We start from the raw sequence: 27483 nt of genomic DNA, 5'->3' as shown, positions 1-27483 counted from the left end.
GCTCTGTGGGTCTGCACCGACTTTTATATGCATATCCATTTTCTCCTTTTTGATGCTTTTAAACAAATCAGACTTTTCTCTTGCTTAATGTTTTGTAGCAGCTGAACTCAAAGTGGAAAGAGCACTTGTTTATAAAGTACTATGTCAACTCGCCTAGTTTCCTTTACAAATGATGGTTCTTCAGGAGCTCCTCTTGAAAAGTTTTGGAAGTTATGTAGAACTTCCAAAACTTTTCACAGGAAAGAGGTTGGGGGAAATCATATTTGTCTTTGAGTTCTAGATTCTGTCCCCGGTTTCCAATCTGCTGAAATAATGATGCAGATGCGTGGAAAATGCAAATAAAGGAAGCTAATTTTCAAAATTTGCCTGGGTGCCCGGCTAATAGTTAGGCCTGGGTGAAAAATCGATTGAATGAATTAATTCAAATTTTTTGTTACGGGCAATTTAAAAAAATAACTAATTGGAGTTTTTGTGTAATGGTGCATTTTTGGCTCCCCAGAGCTTCCGTAGTGTTAGTTTCACACAGCAGTATGGCAAGCGACAAACATCATAGCACACACGAAACTGTTTGTCTCCTTTTAGTCTAGACCACAAAGTGGGACTGAAAACACAGCTGGGACTTTAAGTAAGTAACATTTTTGTTATGGATAAGTGAAAACAGGTGTAGAATAACAAAATAAGACAAAAATTATAGAAAACAAGAAAATTACATAAAACAAAATTATATAAACAACATAAGTCCAAAAGGGAGTGAGAAGAAGAAAAATCTTAACTTTGATTCCAAGAGTTGTTCATTCATCTATTATTCATCCCAGAAATGGGGGTTACATTTGTCTTGCGTTTGATTAAATCAAAGCAAAATTTTCTTTAAGTTGTCTGATGTTTGTAGTTATAGCTTTCCTTAAGGGGGGGGGGGGATCGGAAATCAAATTAAAAAAATAAAATTAGGCCATATCGCCCAGCTTTACTAATAGTATGGTGGCCTCCTGCTCTGAAAACTTTGGAGACAAAAATCTGAGCACGGAGCTGCAGATGCTGAAGCTTATGGGAAAAGTTCTCCTCTGTGGCAGCTGTTCATAGGAACCACATCTGGAAGGAAGCATTCAGGAAGCTCTGACAGAGGAAGTGGTCAAACAATTATGGTTTTTCCTCATTTGTACTTCTTCAACAAGATTTAGAAATGATAGACAGAATTTTCCCAAACTGGGTAGGAGGAGTCGTTCATGCACATTTCACAGAAGGCAAAGGCAGCAGTGAGCTTAGTCACTGGCAGGCGTCTCCAGCCCTGTTCCTCTTGAGCTGCTGATTCAGTCATTCCTGATCAGCTGGATTGACTGAGCCCAGTTCTGATCCAGGTGAGCAGATCTTACTGAAGCAGGGTTAGCTGCAAAACAAGCAGGGCAGCAGCTCAAGAAGAACAGGGCTGGAGACCCCTGTGAGGGTATTCGGTGGGCAAAACCTCACCTGCCAGTGGGGGGATCCATCTCCTTCAAAGCTCCACTGAATCCATCAGACAGCCACCCAAAAGCCGTCAAATAAAGGCGTCTGGCTGAAAGCAGCTCCAACAGCCTCAGGGCAAAAGACCCAGCTGCCAATCAGAATTCAATGTATTAAATATGTAACTGCACCTGTCCTGCAGGTCCTCCAAAAGAGTTTACTCCTTCCTCCTAATCATCCTTCCCCCTCATTTTCTTGCATAAGCAAAAGAAAAGTTTGATTTTTTTTATCCTTAAAAAAAAAAAAAGTAAAAAAGTCAGTCTTTGATTTCATTGTAAACAGACTCATTGGTAAAAAATCTAAAATAAAATGTCTTAATTACCATTAAAAATCAAACCAATGGAAACGCAAAGTCAAAAAGGGGAGGGGTTTCACACAGAACAGAACGGAAATGATCTCAACTATTTCTTAATACTTACATATCTGGGTTTTTGCCATTATTCAAATTCAACCCTTTAAAGTAAAGGCAATACTGTTCCTGGGTCCATGCCTCCACCGCCAGTCTAGAACATCCCTCCCATCTCACAGCACAGAAGATGCATTACTGACTCTACAGGTCATTTTGAGCAGCTGTTTCCGTGTTACCGAGTAGTTCTGTTATGAAGATGATTGAAGTGTCTCTGCTGGATGTGGCCTTTCAAGAAAAGCTGGAATAGATGGCATCCGCTTGCTCTCAAGTGTCCCAGCAGCCTTCAGAAGCTCAAAGGAAAGTTAGCTGTAAAGGCCCCCTCCAAGGAAAAAAAATGTGGGAAACTTGCGTTCCTCCATGAGAAACACTGTGGTTTGAGGCACATCACATGCAGGATCTGCCCCCCCCCCCCCAATTCCTCCCTCCAAGAGTTTGTGCCACAAGTTATTTAAGGCCACAAGATGCTGTTCATGCATCAAATGCTGCAAGGCTTAGGTCAGATTTTCAGCTTAACGAAGAACCAGAACAAAATACACTTCTGTTTCAAGTGAAATCTCTCACAGAAAGGTGCTTCTTCTGGAGCTAAACCTCTGGGTCAATCCCCTTACTGACGGTGTGTTTAAACAGCTCATGTTCTCCATGAGAACTCGTGTTAAGCTCCGATCTGCAGACGGAATTCAGAGGAAGAGGAAAACACGGAGCCAAGAGGAAAGCAAAGACTGCAGACGTGGACGAAGTGGCGGGCCGTGGCCGCTGTCTCTGCACATTCTTTAGTTATGAAATTCATGGAATTGATATGCGACTGTGAGAGCAGGACTCGGCCAGGAGGCGAGCCGCCTCCACTGCACGTTCTCACACCCAAAGCAGGAAATGTGAGCAGCTGGAGGGTGCAGGCTGTTCAGAAAACAGTCCCAGAAAAGACTGAGCTCCCAGTGACAAGACGGGAAAACATGGGGCAAAAGATTGGATCTTACCCAACAAATCTACAAACCTTCTATTAACTGACTTTAAAAGGCTCCTTTGGATTTTTCTACCTCTATTTTAGCGTTACAGTGGGGCAAAAAAGTATTTAGTTAGACATCAATTGTTCTCGTTCTCCCGCTTAAAAACATAAGAAAGGCCTGTAATTTACATCATAGGTAAACCTCAACTGTGAAATCCAGAAAAATCACATAATCTGATTTTTTAAGAATTTATTTGTAGATTATGGTGGAAAAAAAGTATTTGATCCCCTACAAACAAGACGTCATGCTCTGACAGACCTGTAACTTCTTCTGTAGATGATCCTCTGTCCTCCACTGGTTACCTGTATTAATGACACCTGTTTGAACTGGTTATCTATAGAAAGACACCTGTCCACAACCTCAAACAGTCTCACTCCAAACTCTGCTATGGAGACCAAAGAGCTGTCTAAGGACACCAGAAACCAAATTATTGACCTGCACCAGGCTGGGAGACTGATACTGCAACAGATAAGCAGCTTGGTGTGAAGAAATCACCTGTGGGAGCAATTATTAAGAAATGGAAGACGTACAAGACCACTGAGAATCTCCCTCCATCTGAGGCTCCCCCCAAGATCTCACCCCAAGGGATCAAAATGATCACAAGAACAGTGATCAAAAATCCCAGAACCCCACGGGGGACCTAGTGAATGCCCTGCAGAGGGCTGGGACCAAAGTGACAAAGGTACCATCAGTAACACACTACACCACCAGGGACTCAAACCCTGCAGGGCCAGACGTGTCCCCCTGCTAAAGCCAGTACATGTGCAGAACCGTCTACAGTCTGCTAGAGAGCATTTGGAGGATCCAGAAGAGGATTGGGAGAATGTCCTATGGTCAGATGAAACCACAACAGAACTTTTTGGTAAGAACTCTACTGGTCGTGTTTGGAGGAGAAAGAAAGCTGAGCTGAATCCAAAGATCACCATAGCTACTGTAAAGCATGGGGGTGGAAGCATCATGAATTGGGGCTGTTTTTCCTGGATCTTCAGATTTAGAGTAAAAACCTTTTTCCATCATTGAAGATGAAACGTGGCTGGGTCTTTCCGCATGACAAGAATCCCAAACACACTGTTGCCCAGGTAACGAAGGAGTGGCTTCATAAGAAGCACTTCCAGGTCCTGGAGTGGCCTAGTCAGTCTCCAGATCTCTACCCCATAGAAAATCTTTAGAGGGAGTTGAAAGTCTGTGTTGCCCAGTGGCAGCCCCACCCATCACTGCTCTAGAGGAGATCTGCATGGAGGAATGGGCCAAAATAACAGTTTGTTAAAACCTTATGAAGACTTACAGAAAACCTTTGACTGCTGTCATTGCCAACAAAGAGTAAATAAAGTCTTGAGTTGAACTTTTGTAGCTGACCAAGTAGTTACTTTCCACCATAGTTTACAAAAATATTATTTAAAAATCAGACAGTGTGATTTTCTGGATTTTTTTCTCTTTTTGTCTCTCATAGTTGAGGTAAACCTGTGATGAAAATTACACGCCTCTCTCATCTTTTTAAATGGGAGAACTTGTACAATTGCTAGCTGACTAGGTTTTTGCCTCACTATGGTCAGTGCTCCTGCAAACTGTTACGTCCTCGTCTCAGAAGCACACGTGTGGCTTTCCTAAAAGCTCTTTAGAGCCTTATCTTCACATCCCTTTGGTATTTCTGGAGCACCCATGAAGCAAATCAGGAACAGCCCTTCCAGAGGGAAAACTTTACCATCCAACATCAAACTGGTATGCATCTGAAGGCTCCACACCCAGATTGAATCTACAGATAAAAGGCCCTCAGAGCCACCACGCTCCAGTCATCCGCATACTTGTTTTTCCCTCAGTGCAGACCATACAGCAGAGAGTCTGCGCAGTCGCTGGTATAAAGCTCCACTGAAGCCTGAAGGGTGGGATCACCTTCAATTCACACAGGCTCACCAAAATTGGACAACTTCGTGACTGTCATGGCTGCTGCCACGCTCAACCGTTCAGTATACAGTCCAGGTTTCCAAGATAAGAGCAATATGCTACTGAAAGCGAATAAAAAAAATAAAATAAAATAAATCGCTAACCTGTTAGAAGACATCCGCCGACTCTCAGAGGAATTGCGACAGAAGGATTCCTTGTTGCAGAACTACATGGATCTAGCGGGCAGTCAATCCCAGCGGCCAGCCACGCTAAACCAAACCCTCCAGAACACACTGCCTTGGAATCCTGAGAAACCGGCGTCCTGCTCAACACCAAATGCGGGGTCAACATGGTCTGAGGTGGTCGTAGGTGGCTATCAAAAAGGTCCAAGCCGTTCCCTCTCAACTCAGGCTCCTGGATTGAACCTTGCCAATCGTTTTGCTGCTCTGCCGGATGACAACCAGGCTGGAGAATCCCCACAGCGTCCTCCCCTGAATCCGAAATTGTCAACTGTGATGCATGAGGCCGAGCCCTCAGCAGCTCCACAAAAACTGGATCCGAATTCCTCGGCATCTGATCCCCCGCCGGCCAGGAGTGGAGAGGCAAATCAAGATGGATACAGAAAACAACATCTCCAGAAGGTCTCCCATAACTTCTTAACGCAGCTCCACCTCTTCCTCACGGTGGAGGATCCTGAAAAACGCCGTGCTACGTCGTCACCCCGGAGTCCCTGGAGTCACAGAGGAGCGTCTCCCCGACACAGCAGGAAGACAAGAAGGAATCATCACCTATCCAGCCAGGTGGTGTGGACTCAGCAAACTCTGAGCCCCACATGCCTCCACTTCGCCCCCATTTGCTCCCACTACCCTGATAGTGGGCGACAGCATCATAAGACATGTCCAATTTTCCAACGCTGTCACTCGCCGTTTTCCTGGAACTACAGTTCGGGCATACTCGCTTCCAACAACTGTTTTCCGTCTGATAGTGCATGTGGGCTGTAATGACACCTCCCGCCGGGAATCTGAAGAAACCAAAGCGGATTTAATGGACCCGTTTAATTTTTTAAAACACTGTGGAAAGTCGGTTTTCATCAGCGGTCCTCTGCCAGGATTATTCCCCGGACCGCAAAACGCTTCAGTCGTCTTCTAGGTATGAACACCTGGCTACAAGCTGCATGCCTGACACAAAAGTGCAGTTTTATTGCCAATTTTAATCTTTTCTGGAACCGCACTTCTTTTTATGGTCTGGATGGAACTCACCCACACAGGATGGGTAGTTCGATTTTATCAGCAAATATCAGATATGCCGTTCAGGCAATACCACGTGACTGCCTGTTTTCACAACAAAGCGCTCCTCCAGCTTCTTCTTCTGCCACTAAGGAGCCGGGCAGTTATCTCACCAGCTCCCCCTGCAGCTCAAGTACCCCACAGAATTCCAACTGTTGTGCAATTAATTCCCAAAGGAAATCCCCTTTGTCAGCATACTATTGTTCATCACAATCTCAACCCATATACAATATAACTGTTATAATATAAGATAATAAGATTCATCCACTCAATTCCTCTTACAACCAGCTAAAGAACCATTATCCTGTTAAATATAGGAGGTCTAGAAATCCTCATAACATGATCACTATTTATCCTTCATCAAACCCTATGTCATATCTGACAAACTTTGGACTTCTGAATATTAGATCCTGGCTAACAAATCGTTTACTTGCCAGGACCTCATTTCTAGCAACGAAAGTCTTATTTATAGACCCCCAAATCAATCTCTAGTTTTATTGAGGAGTTTGCTGAACTTCTATTCCTGGCCATGCCAACACATGATAAAGTTATTATTGCTGGAGATTTCAACATCCATGCGTGCTGCTCAGATAATCTACTAGCAAGGGAATATTTAAACATCATTGATTCTTTAAACCTTGATCGAGCCATCACTGGATCAACCCATATCAAAAGTCACACACTATACATTATTTTAACAGGTGGGATCTCAGTCCCCAATGTGACATGTATTGATTTTGTCATGTCTGACCATAAGTGCATTTTATTATCTCCAGAACTAAATGGTAATCCTCCTGAGTCTAAGCCTAATTTCCTGTTTTCTCTGCCCCTTGGGTTTTAAATTCTGATGCAAACAGTATTATATCAAATTTTAACTCAGAACTGCACGCATCCTGGACCAAATTGCCCCTTTTTAGGTTGAGAAAAGTCCAAAATAGAACTTTGCCTGGGATAACTGATAGTATTCGCAACTCAAAAAGAATCTGTCGCAGAGCCGAGCGCAAATGGAAAGCTTCTAAATCAACTGTGGACTTGGAAACCCTGGGAAAAAAAACAATAAATAAATAAAAAATCACATGAATAATTTTAACCGTCAAATGAAAAAGTCAAGATCAGACTTCTTCTTTCGGCTTTTCCCATCAGGGGTTGCCACAGCAAAACAACCTCTCATTCGAGGAGCATGGTTAACTTGGCAATGTTTTACGCCGGATGCCCTTCCTGACACAACCCTCTCAATTTATCCAGGCTTGGGCCGGCACAGAAGCAGAGAAGGAAACAGGGAGCAGCCCGGATTCAAACCCTGGTTTCACGGACGGAAGGCACCGCAAACCAGCACGAGCTAAACTGGCTCCCAAAAAGGCAAGATCAGACTACTTCTCGCAATTAAGTGTTGCCAATAGAAATAATCCCAGGGTACTTTTTAAAGTCATAAATCAGCTAAGTGAAGCCCCACAAACTGGCAATTAACGACTTCCTCAGTAATCTGTGAGCAATTTGCAAATCATATTATCAAAAAAATTTCTAACATTAGGTCCCAGATATCCATTACCAGATCTTCGTCATCTCCTATTCTGCCCACAGTGGTCTTTGAAGCCTTTCAGTCAGTCAATCTCCCTCAACACTCTTTGAGATCGTTCATAAAATGAAACCATCCCATTGCTCTCTGGACATTATGCCAGTTATATTTTTTAAAGAAATTTATGGATCGGTTAGCTCCCACATACTGTTCATAATGAACACATCTCTTTCAACTGGCACAGTCCCAGATTATTTTAAGGCTGCTATGATTCAGCCACTATTGAAAAAACCCTCCCTGGACCCAAGTTGCTTGGAGCACTACAGTCCCTGACAAAAGTCCTGTCGCTTATCCATTTTGTAGAAACAAAAGCGTATAACCTCACTTTTAATGAATCCATTGGTTTTAGAAATGTCTCGTATGAAAGCTAAAACCCTCCCAAATTATGTTCAATATACTATAATAAAATTGCTTCACTGAAGAAAGATTGATCATTTAATGAACACAGGTCACATTTTGGCAAGACAAAAGTTTTGTCGCCTTGTCATACGATGCACCCAATCCTAGATTACAGCCTCACCTGTGATCAATTACTGATCAATCAATTAGTGGGTGTGTGTGGTGGTTCAACCTCAAACCACCACATAGGTGTTAGTATTTCTTTATTTTTCTTTAAATTAAAACATTAATTTTGACTTTGTTTACTTAAAATAGATTAACAATGGGTGCACACATTTGATTAATTTGTTTTAAGTGAGAAAAAGTAGTTTATTTACTTTTGTTTGTTTTCTGAGTTTCCATCTCAGGTGAGCCATCCACAGTAATCAGCAGAGGAGATTGGGAAATTCCACTGGGGAACTGCAGGGGTTGCCAACTCTTCTCATGGACTTTATTTTGCTTATTTAAATGAAATGATTTAGTCCACTTTTTGTTGAAGACTACTTTTGTATTATATGGATTTTGTTTGGTTTCTGTTTCTCTGTTTTGTAATCAGATTAATTAGTTTGATTAGGTTAGTTTCCCCTCCCTCATGTGTCTAGTATGGTTTGTCCCTGTCTATAAAGCTTCCCCAGTGTGTCAGTGTAATGGCTAAGTCTGGTCAGGCCTGTTCAGTTTAGTCCCACTTGTTTTGTTTCATTTAGTTATTTTTTTTCAGTTGGGCCCAAATTACTTTAGTTTTGAAACTATTCTGTTTTTGTACCTTTTTTATCTTCCTTTACAAAGAAAAAAACTTTAAAAAAAAACCCATATTAAAAGATCTTGCAAGAAACACCTATTTTTGTCCATTGACTAATTGTGAACCGTCACAGTGTGTCTAAAAAGAACCCCAGCACACCAGGCCTTCACATCAACTGCAACTTGACCTCTGACAACATGCCTAAGATTCACCCTGAGACCAAAGCGTTGATTATCAAGAAGCTGTAGACCAGATCCAATGCTGAGGTGGCCGACACCTTTAATGTGTCTCAGCGTCAAGAACAAAGAATAAGAAAAAGATTTGAAGAGACTGGAGATGTTTTTGACAAGCCCAGGTCCGGCAGACCCCGCAAGACAACTGCTCGGGAGGACCGTTTGTTGGTTGGAAAATCCAAGGCCAGCCCCTTTTCCCCTGCAGCAGAGCTCCACCAGGCCTGGTCACCTCAAGTCCCTGTGTCAACCAGAACAGTTTGTAGAATTCTGTCTCAAAATCGAATCAGTGCCCAGAAACCAGCACTAAACAAAAGGCAATTGATAAAACGTGTGGCATTTGCCAAGGCCCACAGCCTGCTAAAAGGATGGACGCTGGAAAAGTGGCAGAAGGTAGATTTCTCAGACGAGTCTTCAGTTGAATTACATCACAGGAAACCAACTGGAGCCCGCATGGACCCAAGATTTACCCAGAAAACAGTTAAGTTTGGTGGCAGAAAAATCATGGTCTGGGGTTCCATCCAGTATGGGGGTGTGCGAAACATTTGCAGGGTGGAAGGCAATATCAATTGCCTAAAATATCAAGAAGTATTAGCTACCTCCTACATTCCCAACCATAAAAGGGGTCAAATTCTGCAGCAGGATGGTGCTCCATCGCATACTTCCATCTCTACATCAAAGTTCCTCAAGGCGAAGAAGATCAAAGTGCTCCAGGACTGGCCAGCCCAGTCACCAGACATGAACATCATTGAGCATGTCTGGGGTAGAATGAAAGAGGAAGCATGGAAGACCAAACCAAAGAATCTTGATGAACTCTGGGAGGCATGAGACTGCTTTCTTTGCTATTCCTGATGACTTCATCGATAAATTGTATGAATCATTGTCAAACCGCAAGCTCATGGAAGTCATACAAGATATTAAATATGAATCTCACAGTAGCACTACTTAATTCACTGATGTTATGCAACATATTTTTGTTTTTGAAGTAAATTATTTGTTAAATTTTCACATTACTCTCTGTAGGCGGCAAAACTTTTGTCTTGCCAAAATGTGACCTGTGTTCATTAAATGATCAATCTTTCTTCAGTGAAGCAATTTTATTATAGTATATTGAACATAATTTGGGAGGGTTTTAGCTTTCATATGAGACATTTCTAAAACCAATGGATTCATTAAAAGTGAGGTTATACGCTTTTGTTTCTACAAAATGGATAAGCGACAAGACTTTTGTCAGGGACTGTACAGACCAATTTCAAAAATGCCTCTTTTGGCTAAGATCCTGGAAAAGCTAGTGGCTGAGCAAGTAAATTTCCTTTTTAAATAAATATACATTTGAGACCCTTTAATCTGGTTTTAAGGCCAATCACAGCACAGAGACTGCCTTGCTGAGAGTAATGAATGACCTTTTCATGGCTGCAGAATCAGGAAAAATATCGATTTTAGTTCTTTCAGATCTCAGTGCAGCATTTGATACAGTTGACCGCTCCATTTTATTACGTCTAAAATCTTGGGTTGGTTTTTCTGGCGCAGTTTTTAACTGGTTTTATTATTATTTATCCGACAGGTTTTTTTAATGTTTACATCGGCAATTCTTGCACATATAAGGTGAAAATGACATGTGGCGTTCCCCAGGGATCGGTACTGGGACCCCTGTTATTTTCAATTTACATGTTACCACTGAGGGACAGAATACGCCAACATAACCTTAATATAACCTTTTATGCCGATGATACTCAACTTTACTTATCCTTTAAACCTGGTGACCTTGGTCTTTTAAAGAATCTCAATAGCTGCATTGCTGATATTAAAACCTGGATGGCCCAAAATTTTCTGAATATGGACAAAACTCAGAAAGCTCAGAAATTGGAGTCTCTGTCTAACAATGTTTCTTCAAGCTGCAGAAATCTGGGGGTGATATTTGATACCGATTTGAATTTGGAGACATGTTAAATCGGTGGTCAAATCTTGTTTCTGGCAACTACATGATGACCCCTCTCCTATCCAAAAACATGTCTTGAGATGGTGAGTCACGCTTTTATTTTTCCCGTTTGGACTATTGTAACGCACTCTACACATGCCTTTCACAGCAGAGTGTGTATCAACTCCAGTTAGTCCAAAATGCTGCCGCCAGACTCAAAACCCGAACCAGAATGAGAGACCACATCACTCCCATTTTAGCATCTCTGCACTGGCTCCCAGTCCGTTTTACAATAGATTTTAATGATTGCTTTTAAAGCACTCTGTGGACTGGCCCCTAAATATATAGCCGATCTCCTTGTTCCTTATGTACCTGGTCGCAATCTTAGATCTTCGGCAAAAAGCCTTTTAACAATCCCACCATCTAGATTGAAGATCAAGGGAGACGGGGCCTTTGCTGTAAGAGCCCCAACACTCTGGAACAGTCTCCCTGAAGAGATCAGGCCCGCTGGGTCCCTACCAGTATTTAAATCTCTTTTTTTTTTTTAAAAAGGAGTGCTTTTAATGATTTTACTGAATCTTAAATTTTAATATTTGATTTCATTGATTTTACTGATTTATTGAGTTGATTCCAACCACTATCACCATTGAGTGTGTGTGCTGGGTTTATTTCTACATACTGGAAACTGTTTTTAATACTGATTTTGTCTCATATAAATTGTACAGCACTTTGTAATCTGGATTTCGTAAAGTGCTATATAAATAAGGTTTATTATTATTATTCATTTGAATTCAGAGAAGGAGAATAAGCAGAAGGATCCCATTGAGTAGAAACAAAGACCTGGTGCAGACGATATCGTCTGAACTGCAGATCTGTCTGCCTCACAACCACTGATCGTATATGAGAACTGGACTGATTTCAGTTCTTAAATAAAAAAAACTAAAGATTTGTTTTATTTAGGATATCATTTCTAAAAACAACTGATTTCATCTCAATAAAATGGTAATCCTTGTGTCCTATCTGAAATGTAAAAAGTTCATTTGACCAGAAAATCGAAAATATTCCAAATTAACTGGAGGCAGAGCCTTTCCTGTCGATCTGCTGCCCCTCTAGTACATCTGTCTTCGTTCCCTCAGCAGGATTTATTTTGAGGTTACAGTTAGAGGACATTAAAGAAGTGTTCGTACCATTTATCAAGTACTTTCATACAATTTCATTTTCTTAATAGTTTCAAATCGTCTCATGGGAGGGTAAAGAGAAGCTTTTTTTTCAGCAGTGTTGTGCTGCTGGAAACAGAAACAACTAATTTATGTTTAAAATTAAACACTTCATTGAGTAGAAAGTAAAGATTTTGATTAGAATTCCACAAAGAGGTTCAATAATTTGGCTGCTTGGCAGGTAAGTCATAATTCCCAGAAAACAGCTGGTTTTGATGGTGATGTTATCATTTTGATTGACACTTTGTGTCGTTGTTTTGTTCAGTAACCCAGTAAAGTTTAATCTAGAGATGTTTGCATGGTGGAGGTTACGATTCAAACCCTGAAAAATGACACCGTGTTTGTTTGAAGCACAAAAGGGAACGAATGCAGCTCTATTCAGACGCCCTGTTTTCTTGGCAGGCCTGGGTAGGATCTACGTTAACGTTTCATTTCTTATTTTGCGTGAAATCAAAAGGAAATGTCCCACCAGACCTCTGAGCCCCGGAGCACAACAGTGACATAAGAAATGCTGACAATGAGGAAAACCCATGACATAAAGAAAGGACATTTCTCTCCCGTCACGTTCCCTCTTGCCAAACTAAACTCCTGACCGACGCGGTGAACCTGGTTGACACGGCATCTGTCCGTTCAGGCCAGGAGAGGCTTTTTACAGCTTCATGGGAAATCCAGACTCTTAATCCTCGCTTTGCAGCGCCACACTGAAGGTTTGGCATTCCACCTCCGACTTCCCAGCAGTCCCCACGTGAAGGTCCTTAAGGAACGTTCTGCACACCGCACATCAGGGTCTGTGGAGGTCCTGCCTGCCCTGCACACCCGCCACTCCTCTGCAAATCCAAAGCTGTCATTCATTGTGCAACAGGCATCAACCCCCAGACCTTTTCGCTGCACCAACACCTCATAGGCAGAAATGTGGAACAATCTTGCAAAGAAAAGCTCGGTAAATGCTAATCAGCCCCCTATGACCAGGTGTGTTTGCGTTAATGTGGTTGGAGCTGGACCCCACCCCGTCTGGACCTCACCAATTCACGGAGCGGCATTTGGGAGCTGGAGAAGTGTGAGATTTTGAAGGATCACAGGAATTAAAGCACAGCGGGGGTCGGTGTTGGGCATAATGGTGTCAGACCTCAAAGATGCTCAAGGACCCTTCAAACATCCAGGACTCAAACCATACAGGACAGAACCTGGACAGGAACAAATGTGAACACTTCCCCACAACAGCGAGGGCTCTGCGCCAGACTAGGAACGCCACACAAACGAGGATCAGTGACGTATTGGGTTACCTCCAAGTCACTGGACACAACGCTAGCAGCAGCAACAATTAAAGCCACTAGCAGCCTTATATGACCCGCAGACAGTAGGGACCCCCCATCCTCGCTGCCCCCGATTCACCTGGCCTCACTGGCTGAGTAGCTGCTACTCATCCTGGTCAGAAGTACACAGGACAAATGAATGAAAACAAATATTTTTTCTTTTTAAATGACGGCTTTTCTCTTGGTTTTATCTCCATAGCAACCATTTTAAGTTTGGGTCACCTGGGGGTGATGAACGGGTCTGTGTAATTTTGAAAAGAATCAACAATAATAAACTTTTAGATTTCCTTAGCAACTAAGGTTTGTAATGAACCTCAGTGGTGGTCCGGGCATCACACACCTGGGCCTTCAGTGGTGCTCCGTCTGATTCCCTCAACCCCTCATGAACCATTTTATGATGCAGAAACCAGCTTTGCATTGCAGATCAAAAACCTCCTGTAGCCACAATGAATGCCTCTGAATAAACGGAATAAACAAAACAGTAAACAAATCTGCTTATGCAACTACAGCCAAGGAAAAAACATTGAAAATAACCACATACACTTGGAATATTATTTATAATGATGTTGATCATTTCACTCATCAAATAAATGGACAGACCATTTGGAATGATTTAATGAATATGCATGGACAAAATAAAATTTACAATGGATTCTGATATTTTCAGGCCTTCAGAGAAGGCCTTGAAGGCCGATGGCCCACCACCGTTTTTTGTTAACCACGCCCAAATTCCTAATATGTTTATATCATGTTATACTGGTTCTTTCAGCTGGAGCCAATGACTTGTATTACATTTTCACAAAATTCCAGTACAAAATATGTGAGCGACAGGGAAAATGGCACTTTTGAAAGTTCTCAACGCTCACGCCGATCAAAATCTACAACTTCTAATGCCAACATTTTTCCCCAAGTAGCTTCCCAATGATGCTAGAGGACTCAAAATCCCTAGGAGTTTCAATCTGCAGAAGGTAATAAGGGGGATTGTTTTTTCTTTTTTTAAATTCAAGATGGAGACCCCTTCCTGAGGTCAAAGGTCAACAAAACTTCAATTGTGGTTTTAGACTTCAGCTAGCGCCACGAGTGAGAAACTTTTGTGCAGATTGCTCAAACAAAAGTGTTGTTTACCATCTTTTGGGAAAATGTGTTAATTGCTAAATTTCACAATTTGCCACAAAACCCTGTAGGTCCTACCATCCCATAATAATTTTAAAACTTTCTTCGGATATCATCGACCCGCGTTTTGGTTTTGTTAGTACATTTTGAACTATTCTTTTAGGTCCCGTTCGTTTTTCCCATCCCATTCAATTGTTCAGAAAGAACAAATCCAGGACGCCAGCGGGACATAATCACGTTACTTGAAACTTAAAAATAACAAAAACTAGAAGGAGCTGCATTTCCAGAAGAAAATACAGGGTTCAATGCTCTGTTGCTGAATGGAAACGAAACTCAAAGGACAATAATTGGCAACAAAAAATAAAAAAATGATCAAAGTTTTGGCACCAAGGATTCCCCATGTATTTCAATGAAGGCAAAAATCCTGGAATATCTTGAATAGTTCAAGGATTTGAAGGACCAAAAGTCATGAACTGAACCATTTGAATAAATGAATGGTTTGAATAGCTGAAAAATTGTAGAAGGAGTTAAGCGGCAAAAAATGGTGGAAGATACTAGAATAATGAAAGAAGAATTGGGAAAACAATGGGTTGAATGTTTTTGCTTCATCTGTCTTTTGCCACCCTTTGGAAACTCCTCTGACGGAGACAAACTTGGCCTTTCTCATCTGACAGCAGCTCATGTGGTGTGCGCCCCCCCATCCCCGGTGTATTTTTGTCCTCCTGGTCTCAGCTGATACATGCAGTGACACCCCCTTATAAGTCAGACGTCATTCCAGGAGGCGACGGCTCGTGCAACGCCTGCAGACAGGAGAAGCAGATGGAAGGAAACAGCAGCAGAGGTGAAGTCTCCAGAAACACTAAGACGAAAGCAAAGAGACGCTCCACCAAAGGTCAGAAAAAAACGACGGAGGTTACAAAGGCTGCAGGACTGATGCCGACACGCACACTGATGACCAGAAATGACTGCGTCACAAACCAGATTCAGTCATATTGAAGCCCTTTGAGGTCGTGGCTACATACCGACACTACTTCTAGATTCATGCCGTTCTATTTTACAACCGATTCCACCAAAAATGTAGGAGAATGTCATCTTTTATCAAGAACGTTGGATGAGAGGATTAGACGTCTGTCAAAAAGATCTTTCATGAAAAACCAACCATCGGAATCCAAGGAGTCCATTCACAAGATAAAGTAATCATCGTTTGCAAAAATGATAAGGGGTCAATGAGATGTTTCCAATGCGAGAACAGACCAGTGACGGTCTGTCTGTCTTCATAACCGAGTACTCGATCAAAAACATCCCACGTCAGGCTCGGCCCTGATCCTCTAGAGCAGGGATGTCCAATTCCAGGCCTGTTCCCAACCAACCTGCCATTGAAGCTCCTTATTTGCTAAACACACCTGCTCCAGGTAAGCAACAGCAGATAAGGCAGAGGTTTTTGGGAAAGGCCAGCTCTGGAGGCCTGGATTTGGACACCCCTACTCTAGAGGATCAACAAATACTGGGGGAAAAATACACATTCATTCCATTCATGACACAAACCCACACAGCTCTTTCCAATGTCATTTCTGAGAGTTCTGCAAAGCTTGATGATTAAAAAACTAAATACAAAATACGTATTAATACTGGAATGTTCAAAATCAAAACTACTTACTGGCAATACTGGTTACCAGCTGTTCTCTGGACGTTTTCAGGTACAGCAATGGGGGAATCCTCACAGTTGAACAACAGAAGGAAGTGAACACACCGACTGTAAAATTCCTGCCTGACAGTTTGGAAAAGCATCCAAATTCATGGGGTCACCGTGAAAAGCCCCTCAGGTGTTTCCTGGTAGTCTCTGGACCTGGGAAACAACACCTGCAGGTTTTTCACCAGGTGAAACCAAAAAACAGGAGCGAAACCAAAATCTTAATCTTCTTTCCATGATAACGAAGAACAGTAGAAAAGTCTTGACGTCACACATGAAGTTTTCATAATATGGTTTCTCTTGAGATTTGCGCTCAAGATTCCAAAAATTCAACTTTAGTAAAATACTGAAGACATTTTCGTGTCTCGCGCTTCACACCTGTTGCACCCTTACTGTAAACGCTGCGCCCGCGCGCCACGCAGCCTCGCGCCAGTAGAGCACAGAAGTCTCCTGAACTTGGGATCCAAGTTTGTGACATTTCTTTCCCAGCAGCATTCCTGGCGGGCGCCGGGTCGTGTACTCACGCTGAAACGTGCGGCTGTCAAACCGGAACGGCCGGTGAAACGCCCGGAGAGGGTGGGCTCCGGTCCGAATCCCAGTCTGTCCGCCGCGGAAACACACAGTCCCTTCAGCCAGTCGCTGACAGTCTGCAGAGTCCCAGAGCCGCGAACTGCCGGAGACCTGCGCAAAAAACCGAGACTTATCGAAGGAAACAGACTTCCGGTTACGTCCTCCAAAATAAAAGCCGGCCGGCACGGTTTTATCCGGACGTTTATTGTCGCACACAGTTCCTTGTTTTAAATGTAACATTGCACGAAAGTAGAATACATTAAAATAAAGAAATTGCACCCTAATAATTACTATTGCTGTACGTATTCAAAGGGCCAATATGTTTGTAAATAATTGTTTTTCTGCTCTTTTTATTTAATGCATTTTAAAGCCAATTGACTTGGCCTTTTGTTTCTTTGTTTTCGAAGTTTTAAAGCTTTTAGGTACATAACAGTGAATGCAAATAAATCAATATTCTAATTTGTGAACTGAACGTCTGAATGAGTTAGCTTTTTTAAATTAAGTCATGCTCACAGGTTTGTGTTTTTTCTTTTGTTTACTGCTGATAGCTGAGCCCTTGAACTTAACACTTTAACAACCCTTTGTCAGTTTTGCACATTCAGTGCAAACTTGACAGTTTGCACTGAATGTGCAAATTAGAATCAGGCTCCTACTTTTTCATCTGGAAGTGGTCTCTCCGTCTTGGTCAACCCCGCCCTCAAGCGGTGAAGCAGAGCTATGACACCCTCACACCTTTCCTTGATAAATAAACATTTCTAAATTAATAAGCCAATAATTGTCAGAATATAAACGAATCATAACAAGGAGAATCAACAGATAAAGATAGATGTTCACAGAGGCTGATTAACGCATTTAACACACCTGCAGAGGCAGATGGCTCTTGTTTTAGTGACTTCAATCAAAAACGCCTTTGGGTCACAACAATAAAAATGTAAATGTTGAGTTTTATTCAGTTCAAGTGAAACCTTGTTGAACATGCATTTTTTATTCTCCTTTGCTGCTAAGTCTTAAAACTGAGAAGCAACTCAAAAACAGAAACATTGATGAAGTTCTCCATACAGCCTTGGATCTAAGGTGTGCGTAAAGAAGAGTCACTGATGAACTGCAGGCTAAGGCTCCACACTGACACTAAAACTACTTTAAACAAAGACCTGGAGTCATGATCTTCTCCTTTTGATGGTTATTTTTCTTTTGGGAGAATTGTATTTACTCCTGTTTTATTTTTATTTTATTTTTTCGTAGAAAACTTTTTATATTTTTGTTAAAAATTGAGGATGTTCTTCTTGAAAGAGTAAATGAAATAAATTTAGTGAGTAATTTTGAATCATAAATGATCATGGAAGCCATACATAACACATGTTCTCTCTAAATTGTCCAAGTCATTAGCCATTTTACATAAAGTTTTCTTTCAGACACAGCAACATTGTTCTATATGGTTCCCTCATGTTAATGCAATTGGAATTTCTCAGCAGGTTTTCGGAAATTCCTTGGTTGAACATTAAATATCATATTTGCTTTTGAAGTCTCTTAATTGAAATATGTCTCAGTTTGAATCAAGAATATCGCGTGCAAAAATAATCTTGTGGTCAAACCAATTCTGAGTAAACATTGTCTTCCAGTTTGTGGTAATTACCCTATTTGTCCATAGGGGGCGCAGTAAGGGATAAAATTAGGACTAGATATCATTTTCCAATGGAAAAGTACTTGTTTGTGAAAATCTGAAATCTTTATAGGAAGTTTGGAAATTTCAAAGTCACATCTCTGCAAAAAATCTAATCCACCTACTTTTTTGAAGATGTTTTTGGGAAAATGAAACCATAATGAGTCAGGATTAGCCATAAAGTCTTTGAACATTTTATTCTAAAAGTGTTCACACCTCCCAAATTATAGTCTTTAATTGGTTGAGATTTTCTGATGTAATGGGTCTTATTTCTCCAAATAAATATATAAATACTTGAGTTAAATTTATTTTTATATTCTTTGGGTTAATGTAGAGAGCTTGGCACAGATATCTGAATTGTGAAATTCTCTATGATGTGGACGACAAGTTTCTTCCAAAAATGGTTAAATCTCTGATAAGCCAATGATTTAATGATTTCAGGATGAGATCAACCCTAACTCCTAACCCATTTTTTCCATCATATTTATTTCTTTTTCTTTTTCGTCTAATTAATTTAATTCGTCAATACTTGTACATGTTTTACTGGGATTGAGAACATTTGTTTTTCCGAACAAGAGTACAGGGGGGGTAGTTCACATTTTTGTAAATTTAGATGAAGCCTAGAAGCTTTGGTGAAAGCGTAAATAATTTGCAGGGCTTTAGTCACCATGTTTTTGTCTTCCAGAAAAAATAGTATGTCATCTGCAAACAGGCAGAACTCAAAATGGAAAACTTTAATGCCTTGAAAATTAGGAGTTGAGTACATAGAATGGAAAATATTGGTGATATTGGACATCCTTGCCTTATTCCACGTGTGACATGTATTCTGGGTGTTATTTCTGAGTTTACAGGATTTAACTGTAAATTTCAGTATAAAACATTTTTATAATTGAGAAAAAAAATTTCCAAATCCAAAATGTTCCCTTGTTTGAAATAAAAAGTTATGTTCTACAGAATCAAAGGCTTTTAAATAGTCAATAAAGAAAATGAGACGAGAATAGAACTCGTAAATTTACGACTATAAATGTCGTAATTTGACTTCTTTTTTTTTTTTTTTGCTGCTGACCCTAAAACTCTGTCGTAGACATTCCAACATCAGACACACAGATTTTTCTTGAATCATAGGTAATGAATAATTAATATGTATTTTTCACATGCTTTTGGAAATATTGAAAAATAATGAACAGAATTCCTATGCGAACTGCTGGGATTTTAATATAAAAATACATATAAAATTTGTATAATCTATAATTGCAAAACAAAGTGGTGTGCCTGATGTAGCCATGTCAGTGCCAGAATTCAGCATAGGTTTTATGTCTTTGGGTCACATGGTTTATGAGCTATTGGAACAAAATGAACAGAATTCATATGTGAACTGCTGGGATTTTAATATAAAAAAATCATATAAAAAATGTTTGTGCGTGGTATTATTATGTCGGAGCCATAATTTGGCATATATTTGGAATCATAAGGTCACATGGTTTGAAAGCTATTGAAAAAAAACAGAATGTTTACTTCAAACCATTTTTCTTATAAAATATTGAGCATGATTGCAAAATGTTCTCATGGCAACATTGCAAAATAAATACGATTGTTTAGACACAACATGAGGAAATGTTTTTAAGTAATTTATTTTTTTTCCCCCAAAGCTTTTAGTCTTGGGTTTGATCTTAAATCTTTTCCAACTCAAGCACTGTTTCATTTGTTGACGGTCCCTATGAGACACGACTGGAGATCCGCGCTGAACGTCTGTCGAATATCCAACCTAGAACTAACGTCACCGCAGGTTCCGGGGGCGTGACTCGTCAGTCAGAGGTTTGATGTAAACTAGAAGCAGAGGCTCTTGACCTTTTCAACACCGGGGCCCAAATTTCCCAGTACAAAGGGATTCGAGGCCTGTTCAAATATTACCATGTTGATTTAAATTGATCTACGTCTTGTAGGATTTGCATTTAAAAATTAAAGCAAGGCTTTTTATGGTTTATAAAAGTAAAAGCTTGTAGGAAAAAAATTGATACAATGTGAGGATCCCAAAGAAAATTATTTTCACACTGAACAAGTAAAGCAGGGTCTTCATCCTTAACACCTTATAACCGGTTGATGAACTTGACAAATTGGCAGTCTTCATTTTTGTAGATGTGGAGTCAGCATTTAGGTCCCACTGCCACAGATTCAGATTCAGAGCAGATGTGGAGGTTTGTTTTTGTTTTTTTGCGGCCCGCAGATTGGGCCGCGGCCCCATGGTTAAGAATCACTGAACTAAAGCATCAGGAGCCGCTGACGTCATCATTGTTCTCCTCCGTCTTTTCCAAACCGTCTCGTGAACTTTTATTTCAGTGAACAGTTCAACTCCTCTCCACCTTTTAGAGGAGATGACATTCCAGTGGACTCATTTGTTTGTATGATATCTTCTATAAAAATGATATCATCATACTCCGCCCCCCCGTTCCAGCCGGTCAGCACTCCTCCTCAGACTTTCCAAATAAAAGCCGCGCAGCTGCGCGCTCCGTGCGTCACTCGGCTCCTGCCCGCGCTGGTGGTGGAAGTGGGGAAGATGTCCGACGCCACGCTGCTGTCGGTTCTGTGCGTCCTGTGGGCGGCCGGCGGCGGCTCGCTGATCCTGCAGGACTCCTTGGAGCGAGGCCCAGTCAGCCTGAACGAAATGTTCCAAGAGTTGGGGGAGCTGATGGAGGACACCCAGCACATCCTGGGGGAGGCGGTGGATCAGGTCTGCTGTCTGTTCGTGCTTGAGATAGGGGGGTTCGGTGGCTGCTGCTACGCGCACTAAGGCGCCCGGTTTGCGCAAAAGTGCCGGACTTTTGCGCAAACCGGGCTCCTTTGTGCCAAACTGGATTTCTTGCTGTGTTTTGCCCGGAAAGTTTGAGAAAAGTACCTGAGAAGTTTCAGAGAGCCCTTCTGTGAAGATCCTCTGGTTGGTTCTGATGGCTTCTGTTCTTCAGAGCTTCAAACCTCCATCTTTGAACCTCCCTTGTGCTGTCCAAGGCACGTTAACGTTGGGAGTGGGGTCATCTAGACCCCACAAGACGGTGCACTGAACTCGTTTCTTCAATGATTTGTGATCTTCACTGAGTGAAATTCCCTCCACCTTTGTCATATAGGGATAACACGTCAAAAGAAGGGTGGGGTCATCTGGACCCCATAAGATAGCACAGAGTAGGGGTAATTAAAGCTGCAGATCAGAACCTGGACTTTTGTTAAAGCAGTCTATTTTTATCAACTCCATCCCTGCGTTTAATAATGTCTTAGGTTTGGTTCCAGAACCTTTTCTCATCCGATCCAACAGATAATCGCGGAGGGAGAGAAATTCTCTTCCGGCTCCAGAGATCCTCTCCACAACAGAACCCTAAAGATCACGAAGAGCGGAGACAGAGTGGCTGGTGCTCTGGACAGGACTGAGCAGGTGAGTTTGGAACTGAGGATCCTGCGGAGCATCTTTCTTGTCCCCCTCACCTCTTTGCGTTTCTAGGGAACTGACAACAGAACAGGAGAAGCTCTTGTGACCCACGTCCACGAGGCGCTGTCTTGGAATGGGGTAAACCATGTGAGTCCTCCTGAGAACCACACAGAGGTTCACTGTGGCAGCAACTGCAGCCTATTGTGAAGCAATCTGAATAGAAACAAACTGAACCGAACCTGAAGTCAGAAGAATGGATCATCTGAGGAAAACATCCAAACAATGTGTGCTTTAACCATGACTGGTTCCAGGTTCTGAGATGCTGTAGGGGTTTCACAGCAGACATGGAGACCGGCCTCCACTATATGCTCAGGCTGGGTTTCAGAGCTTTGTTGCTGTGACAGCTACAATATGGAAACTCTCACTCGTCCTGTTTCTGTACTGAATGTAGAACGCTTGTCTGCTTTAATCCTGCGTGTTCTGATGTCGACAACAATCTTCTTCTCTGTGTAAGACTATATGTTAACTTTTATAGAGTGAGCTCATCCAGGAAAGAGACCCCCCCCCTTCCCCCTCCACCACACTTTTCCTAGTTTTCACTGTGGACTGAAGTCATTATTGCTGCCTGTCTGCCCATTTTCCTCTGGAACGTGAGCTTGATTGCTTTCTTTCCTGGCAGATGTTCATGTGGTGGTTTGGGTAATGGGCCGGGGGGGGGGGGGGGGGTAGGGTTCCAGATGCTTCAATGATTATTTAATGAAATTCCTCCAAGTTAACAATGTGTAGTTTTCGATTCAATTATATTTATATAATGCAAAATCCCAACAACAGTCGTCTCGGTGGGCTTTATACCGGTAATTGTAAAGTAAACATAAAATCATGAATACATAGAATTCAATAAGATAATACTAAACTTTAACTAAACAGACTAAACTAAAATGGACATCCCTGCCCTTACACCTCAGGGGTGTCCACATGAGTTTAAAACCGTTTTCAAATTTTCAATTTATTTACAATCTGGTTTTCATTCATTTGAAGCTGATCCTAAACTGACCTCCACGAGACTGCGTTAAAAACTCACGAGCCTCTCTTGGGCTGGCATCCCACTTTCCCACCTCCCTCAGTCGGTGCAGGCTCCTCCTATCTGTGGGTGGGTCAGACAGTCTGATCACATCCCCGCCCCAGACTGCAGCTGGAGTTACTGCTCTGTACTTATTCGGTCTTGACATCAGGTGGGGCTGCTGTGCAGCAGAAAGGCTTCTCTCATCACAAAGGGGGGGGGGACTGGAACACAAGCCAGAACACAAACATTTGAGCAAATGGAAAAGTGAGCCTGGCCTCACCTGTGAGGGCAGTTAAGGGAAGTAATGATGTTTAGAACACGGAAGCTGCTCTGACTCATCTCCTCTGACATCTAGAGAGAAGTTCACCTGGACAATGTAGGGCAAATCCTACACGAAAAATGAACAAAATAAAGCCGTTTTGTTACAAACTCGGTAAAGTAGTGACGATAGAAAGTGTTCTGCACTGTCCAGTAAAAATATTCTGTCTTGTTTAACCAAAAACTCAGTTCATATTAGTGATTTGGGGTTGTTGCTCCATACTGCCTTCCTGTGTGTAGACGGTAAAGCTTCTGCTCCAGCCTTTTAGTTGTCGGTCTGAGGTTAAACTAGTCCAAAAAGAGGACACGCGTAGACTTACTGTGGGTTTACAAATGATATAACTCCCATGTTTGAAAGCTGAACGGAAATAAAAACCCAACAGTTTCAGGGTCCCAAAGACCCCAAATCAGAATGAAAGATTGAATAAGTCTGCTAACCAACAGTCAGTCTCAGAAGGAGCTAAACGACATTTGTTTTGTGGAACTAGTTTGTTCAGAAAGGTGTTTGTTGCTCCTGAAACCGAAGCTTGTTCTAACCGCTCCACAGAGAAAATCCAGTTCTCCAGATCTGTGTTTATTACAACGAACAATGTGGAAACCATGAAAAAGAGGTTTCATGTAACGGCAAAAGCAACTTCCTACGATTGTGGGACTTTATTCAGGCACCGGGAGGAACGTAGAACCTGTCCTGGCATGATCTGTGGGTGTGTTTGTTTGAATGTTTGTGGAGATCAACCTCCACCCCAAAGAGGCCTTAGTTGGTCTGTCAGCAGAGATGCAGCTCACTCATCTGACTTTCACATGGCTTTACAAAAAACATCTTCATCAACTTGTTGGGTGAACATATTTGCTGCAAACTGCTGATGAGTTGTGGGTTCTGCCACTTTAGCTTAAACTTTACCTGATTGCTATCGGTCACCGTTGCCATGGAAACTGCTGGCACAATGACACCTTCTAAAATCTTCAAACGTCTCGATGAGGGGGGCTTTGGAGACGTGCACAGCTGAAACTGATGTTGGATAACTGTGTGGGACCTGCTTGAGCTCTTCTGTGAACTGAAGCCCACCTTGTGCTGATCTGCAGGAGTGCATGGTGGATGAGGACTGTGGGGACCTGAAGTACTGCCTGTATGAGATCCAGAGCTCCAGGTGCCTCCCCTGCACAGCATCAGATATGGTGAGGTCCTAGCCAGCCCTGCTGCTGCTCTGCTTCCACTGCACATGCTCAACTTTAAGAGTCTGCATACACAATCTAAGTGTACAAGGAAATGGCTTTCCTCTGATTATGAGAAATGCTGAACACCATGGAAGCCTTCATGGTGTTTGATAAATAAATCTGCTCAAACAGGTTCTGTAAAGTTCACCTGTCCGCTGCTGCTCAGCTCTGACCTGCTCTGCTCGTTTTGGTCTCCTTTGATTGGTTGTCTTATTGATGATCATGATGGAACCTGAACTGCAACCCGATTGCCTCCTTGCAGCCCTGCAGGAAGGATGAGGAGTGCTGCTCCACTCAGATGTGCGTGTGGGGTCAGTGCACGGCCAACGTCAGCAGAGGAACCGAGGGAACCATCTGTCAGGGTCAGAACGACTGCAGGCCGGAGCTCTGCTGCGCCTTTCAGCGAGGTAAAGCCCAGACCTGCCAGAGCTGCTGCTTAGATGCACGTGAGCGTGCAGAAGCAGGTCTTTGCTCTTTCGTTCGGCTCTTAGCGTTTGAATCGGCTTGCCTGCTCATGGTCGCTCCTACATTAAGTTGCTGCCTCATCTGGAACAAAAAGAAAAGTTTGTCCAGCATGCTTGGATTTGCATTCCACAATTGCAGAACAAGATGCTAAAAATGTGGTTAATGTCAAGACAGAGTATGCAAATCTATCTGAAGTGAAGGCTAACCAAAGAGCTGCTGGTTCCCTCTATACCAAAAGACAAACCTGCAGATTTAAGGGTCTCCATGGAGGAACATCAGTCTGGAGGTAAAATAACTTACTGCTTCTGGATCTACAGGAACAGTTGAACCTCTTAAGACCTGAGCCAATAGTTGAGCTAAGCCTCTACACATGTAGTCACAGAACTCCAGTTTAGCAGAAATAACTACTGTGATAATGTCCACACTTGTGGACGGCAGGTCCTAAAAATGGTTTTTGGTAGAACGGTTTTGGTAAACTGTTCTACAAGATGCCAAAAATGTGGTCAATGTCAAGACAGAGTTTGCAAATCTATCTGATTTACAAACTGTTCTACCAAGCAAAAGTAAATAGTTTAGTGTGTTTCATTGTATTATCTTCAGTTGGTCTCGAAGGCTATCGAGCATTTGCTGAAATGACTTTTCAGATCGGAGAAATTCTAACAATCTTTCTTTTTTTTGTTTCAAAGTCTAGTTGGATTAAAGTTTGGTCTGACGGCGGTTCTTCTTTGCTGTGTTTTGTCACCAGTTCAACAATAGCCGTTTTATCTTCCTGTGTGTCTCTGGTGCTTTCACCAGAGCTTTTGTTCCCAGTGTGTAACCCCAAACCCCAGAGGGGGGAGTCCTGCCTGAACCACCCCAACCTGCTGATGGACATGCTGGCCTGGGATCAGGAAGGTCCCAGAGATCACTGCCAGTGTGCCGACCACCTTCAGTGCCGAGCTCACGGGTGAGAATCTGCATTGAGCCTTGAGAAACACGCAACCGTTAGTGATGAGAAACTTTGTCTTTGTGCCGCAGTCTGGGATCTGTGTGCGGGGAGTAGAAGCCAGGCCATGCTTCACCTGCAGCTCATCCATCTCAAGAAGACGTGTTGCACTCATTCTCTTATTCATGCCCGCGAGTGTGTATTAAAGAACTTAAACATGTTATGACGTTTTGATTGAATCTCTACTTTTCCATCAGCTGAGTCAACATGAAGGTTTTTCCTTTTAGACACCAGGACTGTCGTTCATCATGAAGCCTGATTCATGTAGAAAGAACACATTCATCGTCCTGTCCTGTACAGTTTAGGTCATCTTTGTCTCGCTGACTAAATTCAGTCAGAATTGGTTTAATTTTTAGAAGGTTTTGGATGGTTTGGGGTCAGGATCATCTCTGGTCTTGCATGCTTCTGTCAGTACGTGGGTCATCCCACCCGCTGCTCCTGCCAGCTCCCGGGTCCAGACCCTCCTCCAGAGGACGGGGCTTTGTTAGTCGTGGCCGTCAGGCTGTGGAGAAACCTTTCCACCCTCTTTCTAAAAAGAAATCTACTCTTAAGACAATGCTCTTAACCATACGTTTGCTGTTTTTCACGGCGTCATTTCACATCAGTCACATTTCTGTTTTACCCTTTTTCTAATTTCGGTTGGTATTTCCCTGTTTTTGTTGAAACGACTGCAGACTTTTTCAGTTGCGTGATGATTCTGTTTTAAGGTGGAATTGCTGTTTAGTTTGTGACTGTAGAACTTTGGTTTGCTAAGATTATTTCTAAGAGTTCTGGAAAAAAAGGATTGCTCATAATAAATGACAACCATTACTTTGGACAAATGCTGCACTGTGAGGTTTCTCCAAACACTATAATCTTAGGTTGAAACCTTCTCTTATCCAATTATATTTTGTGTTTTATAGCAAAGGTATTTTTTAAATAAAACATGAAACTTTTTCATTTAGTTTTTTTTGTAAACAGTTTATTGAGCATTTTGTTTCTTTCATAAATCCTGTTTACAGTCTTTTCAGTCCCCATAAGCTGAGGTCATACTGATATTGGTAAGAGACATAACTGTTACCTGTAATAAAAAATAGTTATAAAGTAAATAAAATAAAAGATCGGTAGTGGGCTAGTAGTTATTAAAACCTGAAATGGTTTTAATAATGGAAGTGTTAAGAAGCAGTGTAGGAAAAATCGTTTCGGCGATATATCGCAAAAGTTCATTGGGTGATACTTGCATCGATTCAAAATGCTGTCAGGATAATATTTATTTTATCCTTTCTGAGCGTCCTTCAGCGTCTGACTCTTGTTTTCCACTTAAACCTCCCACTGCTAGTTGGCAGCAGAGCACACTAGTTTACTACAGCGTGTGAGAAAACAGAGCTGCAGCTGAAGTGGAGACTGTCATGTACATAAAGCATCTTAACCACATTAAAGCAACTCTCCTTCATCCTGTCATGCTGCCTCATCATCACACTTTAATGTTTATGGAAAGAATCTGTGGGTTTTTTTCCCCCCTTTATTCTGAATCACCATTTGAGCCGGTTTAGCTCGTGCTG

General features: G+C 42.0%; 2 protein-coding genes across 11 annotated transcripts in view; one reads left to right on the top strand and one right to left on the bottom strand.

Annotated features, from left to right (window-relative positions):
• The window catches only part of LOC101161940 (protein-methionine sulfoxide oxidase mical2b), a 66396-nt gene extending 49493 nt beyond the window's left edge, over positions 1–16903 (bottom strand). For 4 of the 7 annotated variants that reach the window (XM_023955417.1, XM_023955422.1, XM_023955421.1 and 1 more), the window contains exon 1: positions 16776–16903. The gene's annotated coding sequence lies outside the window, so the exon portion shown is untranslated. Of the gene's footprint in view, positions 1–1464; positions 1583–1916; positions 2224–16218; positions 16747–16775 lie in introns of those variants that run through there. The other 3 variants (XM_023955418.1, XM_023955419.1, XM_023955420.1) reach the window with 3 other exon arrangements.
• A 3181-nt stretch (positions 16904–20084) lies between these two features.
• Positions 20085–27374, top strand: LOC101162179 (dickkopf-related protein 3). Of its 4 annotated transcripts, none has more exons than XM_011492343.3 (7): positions 20091–21209; positions 21786–21902; positions 21969–22043; positions 24361–24453; positions 24755–24899; positions 25753–25903; positions 25946–27374. In XM_011492343.3, exons 1-7 carry the CDS (start codon positions 20883–20885, stop codon positions 26106–26108), a joined length of 1071 nt encoding a protein of 356 aa, XP_011490645.2. In that variant the 5' UTR covers positions 20091–20882; the 3' UTR covers positions 26109–27374. The 4 variants fall into 4 exon arrangements, with proteins under 4 accessions (XP_011490646.2, XP_011490645.2, XP_004084244.3 ...); XM_004084196.4 differs by having other exon boundaries at positions 20122–21209; positions 25975–26105; XM_011492344.3 differs by lacking the exon at positions 21969–22043 and having other exon boundaries at positions 20085–21209.
• Positions 27375–27483: the final 109 nt, after the last annotated feature.

This window comes from Oryzias latipes, chromosome 6, assembly GCF_002234675.1.
Source record: "Oryzias latipes chromosome 6, ASM223467v1".
Lineage (NCBI taxonomy): Eukaryota > Metazoa > Chordata > Actinopteri > Beloniformes > Adrianichthyidae > Oryzias > Oryzias latipes.
The sequence above is the reverse complement of the archived record's forward strand: the minus strand, read 5'-3'. Positions and strand labels throughout refer to the sequence as shown.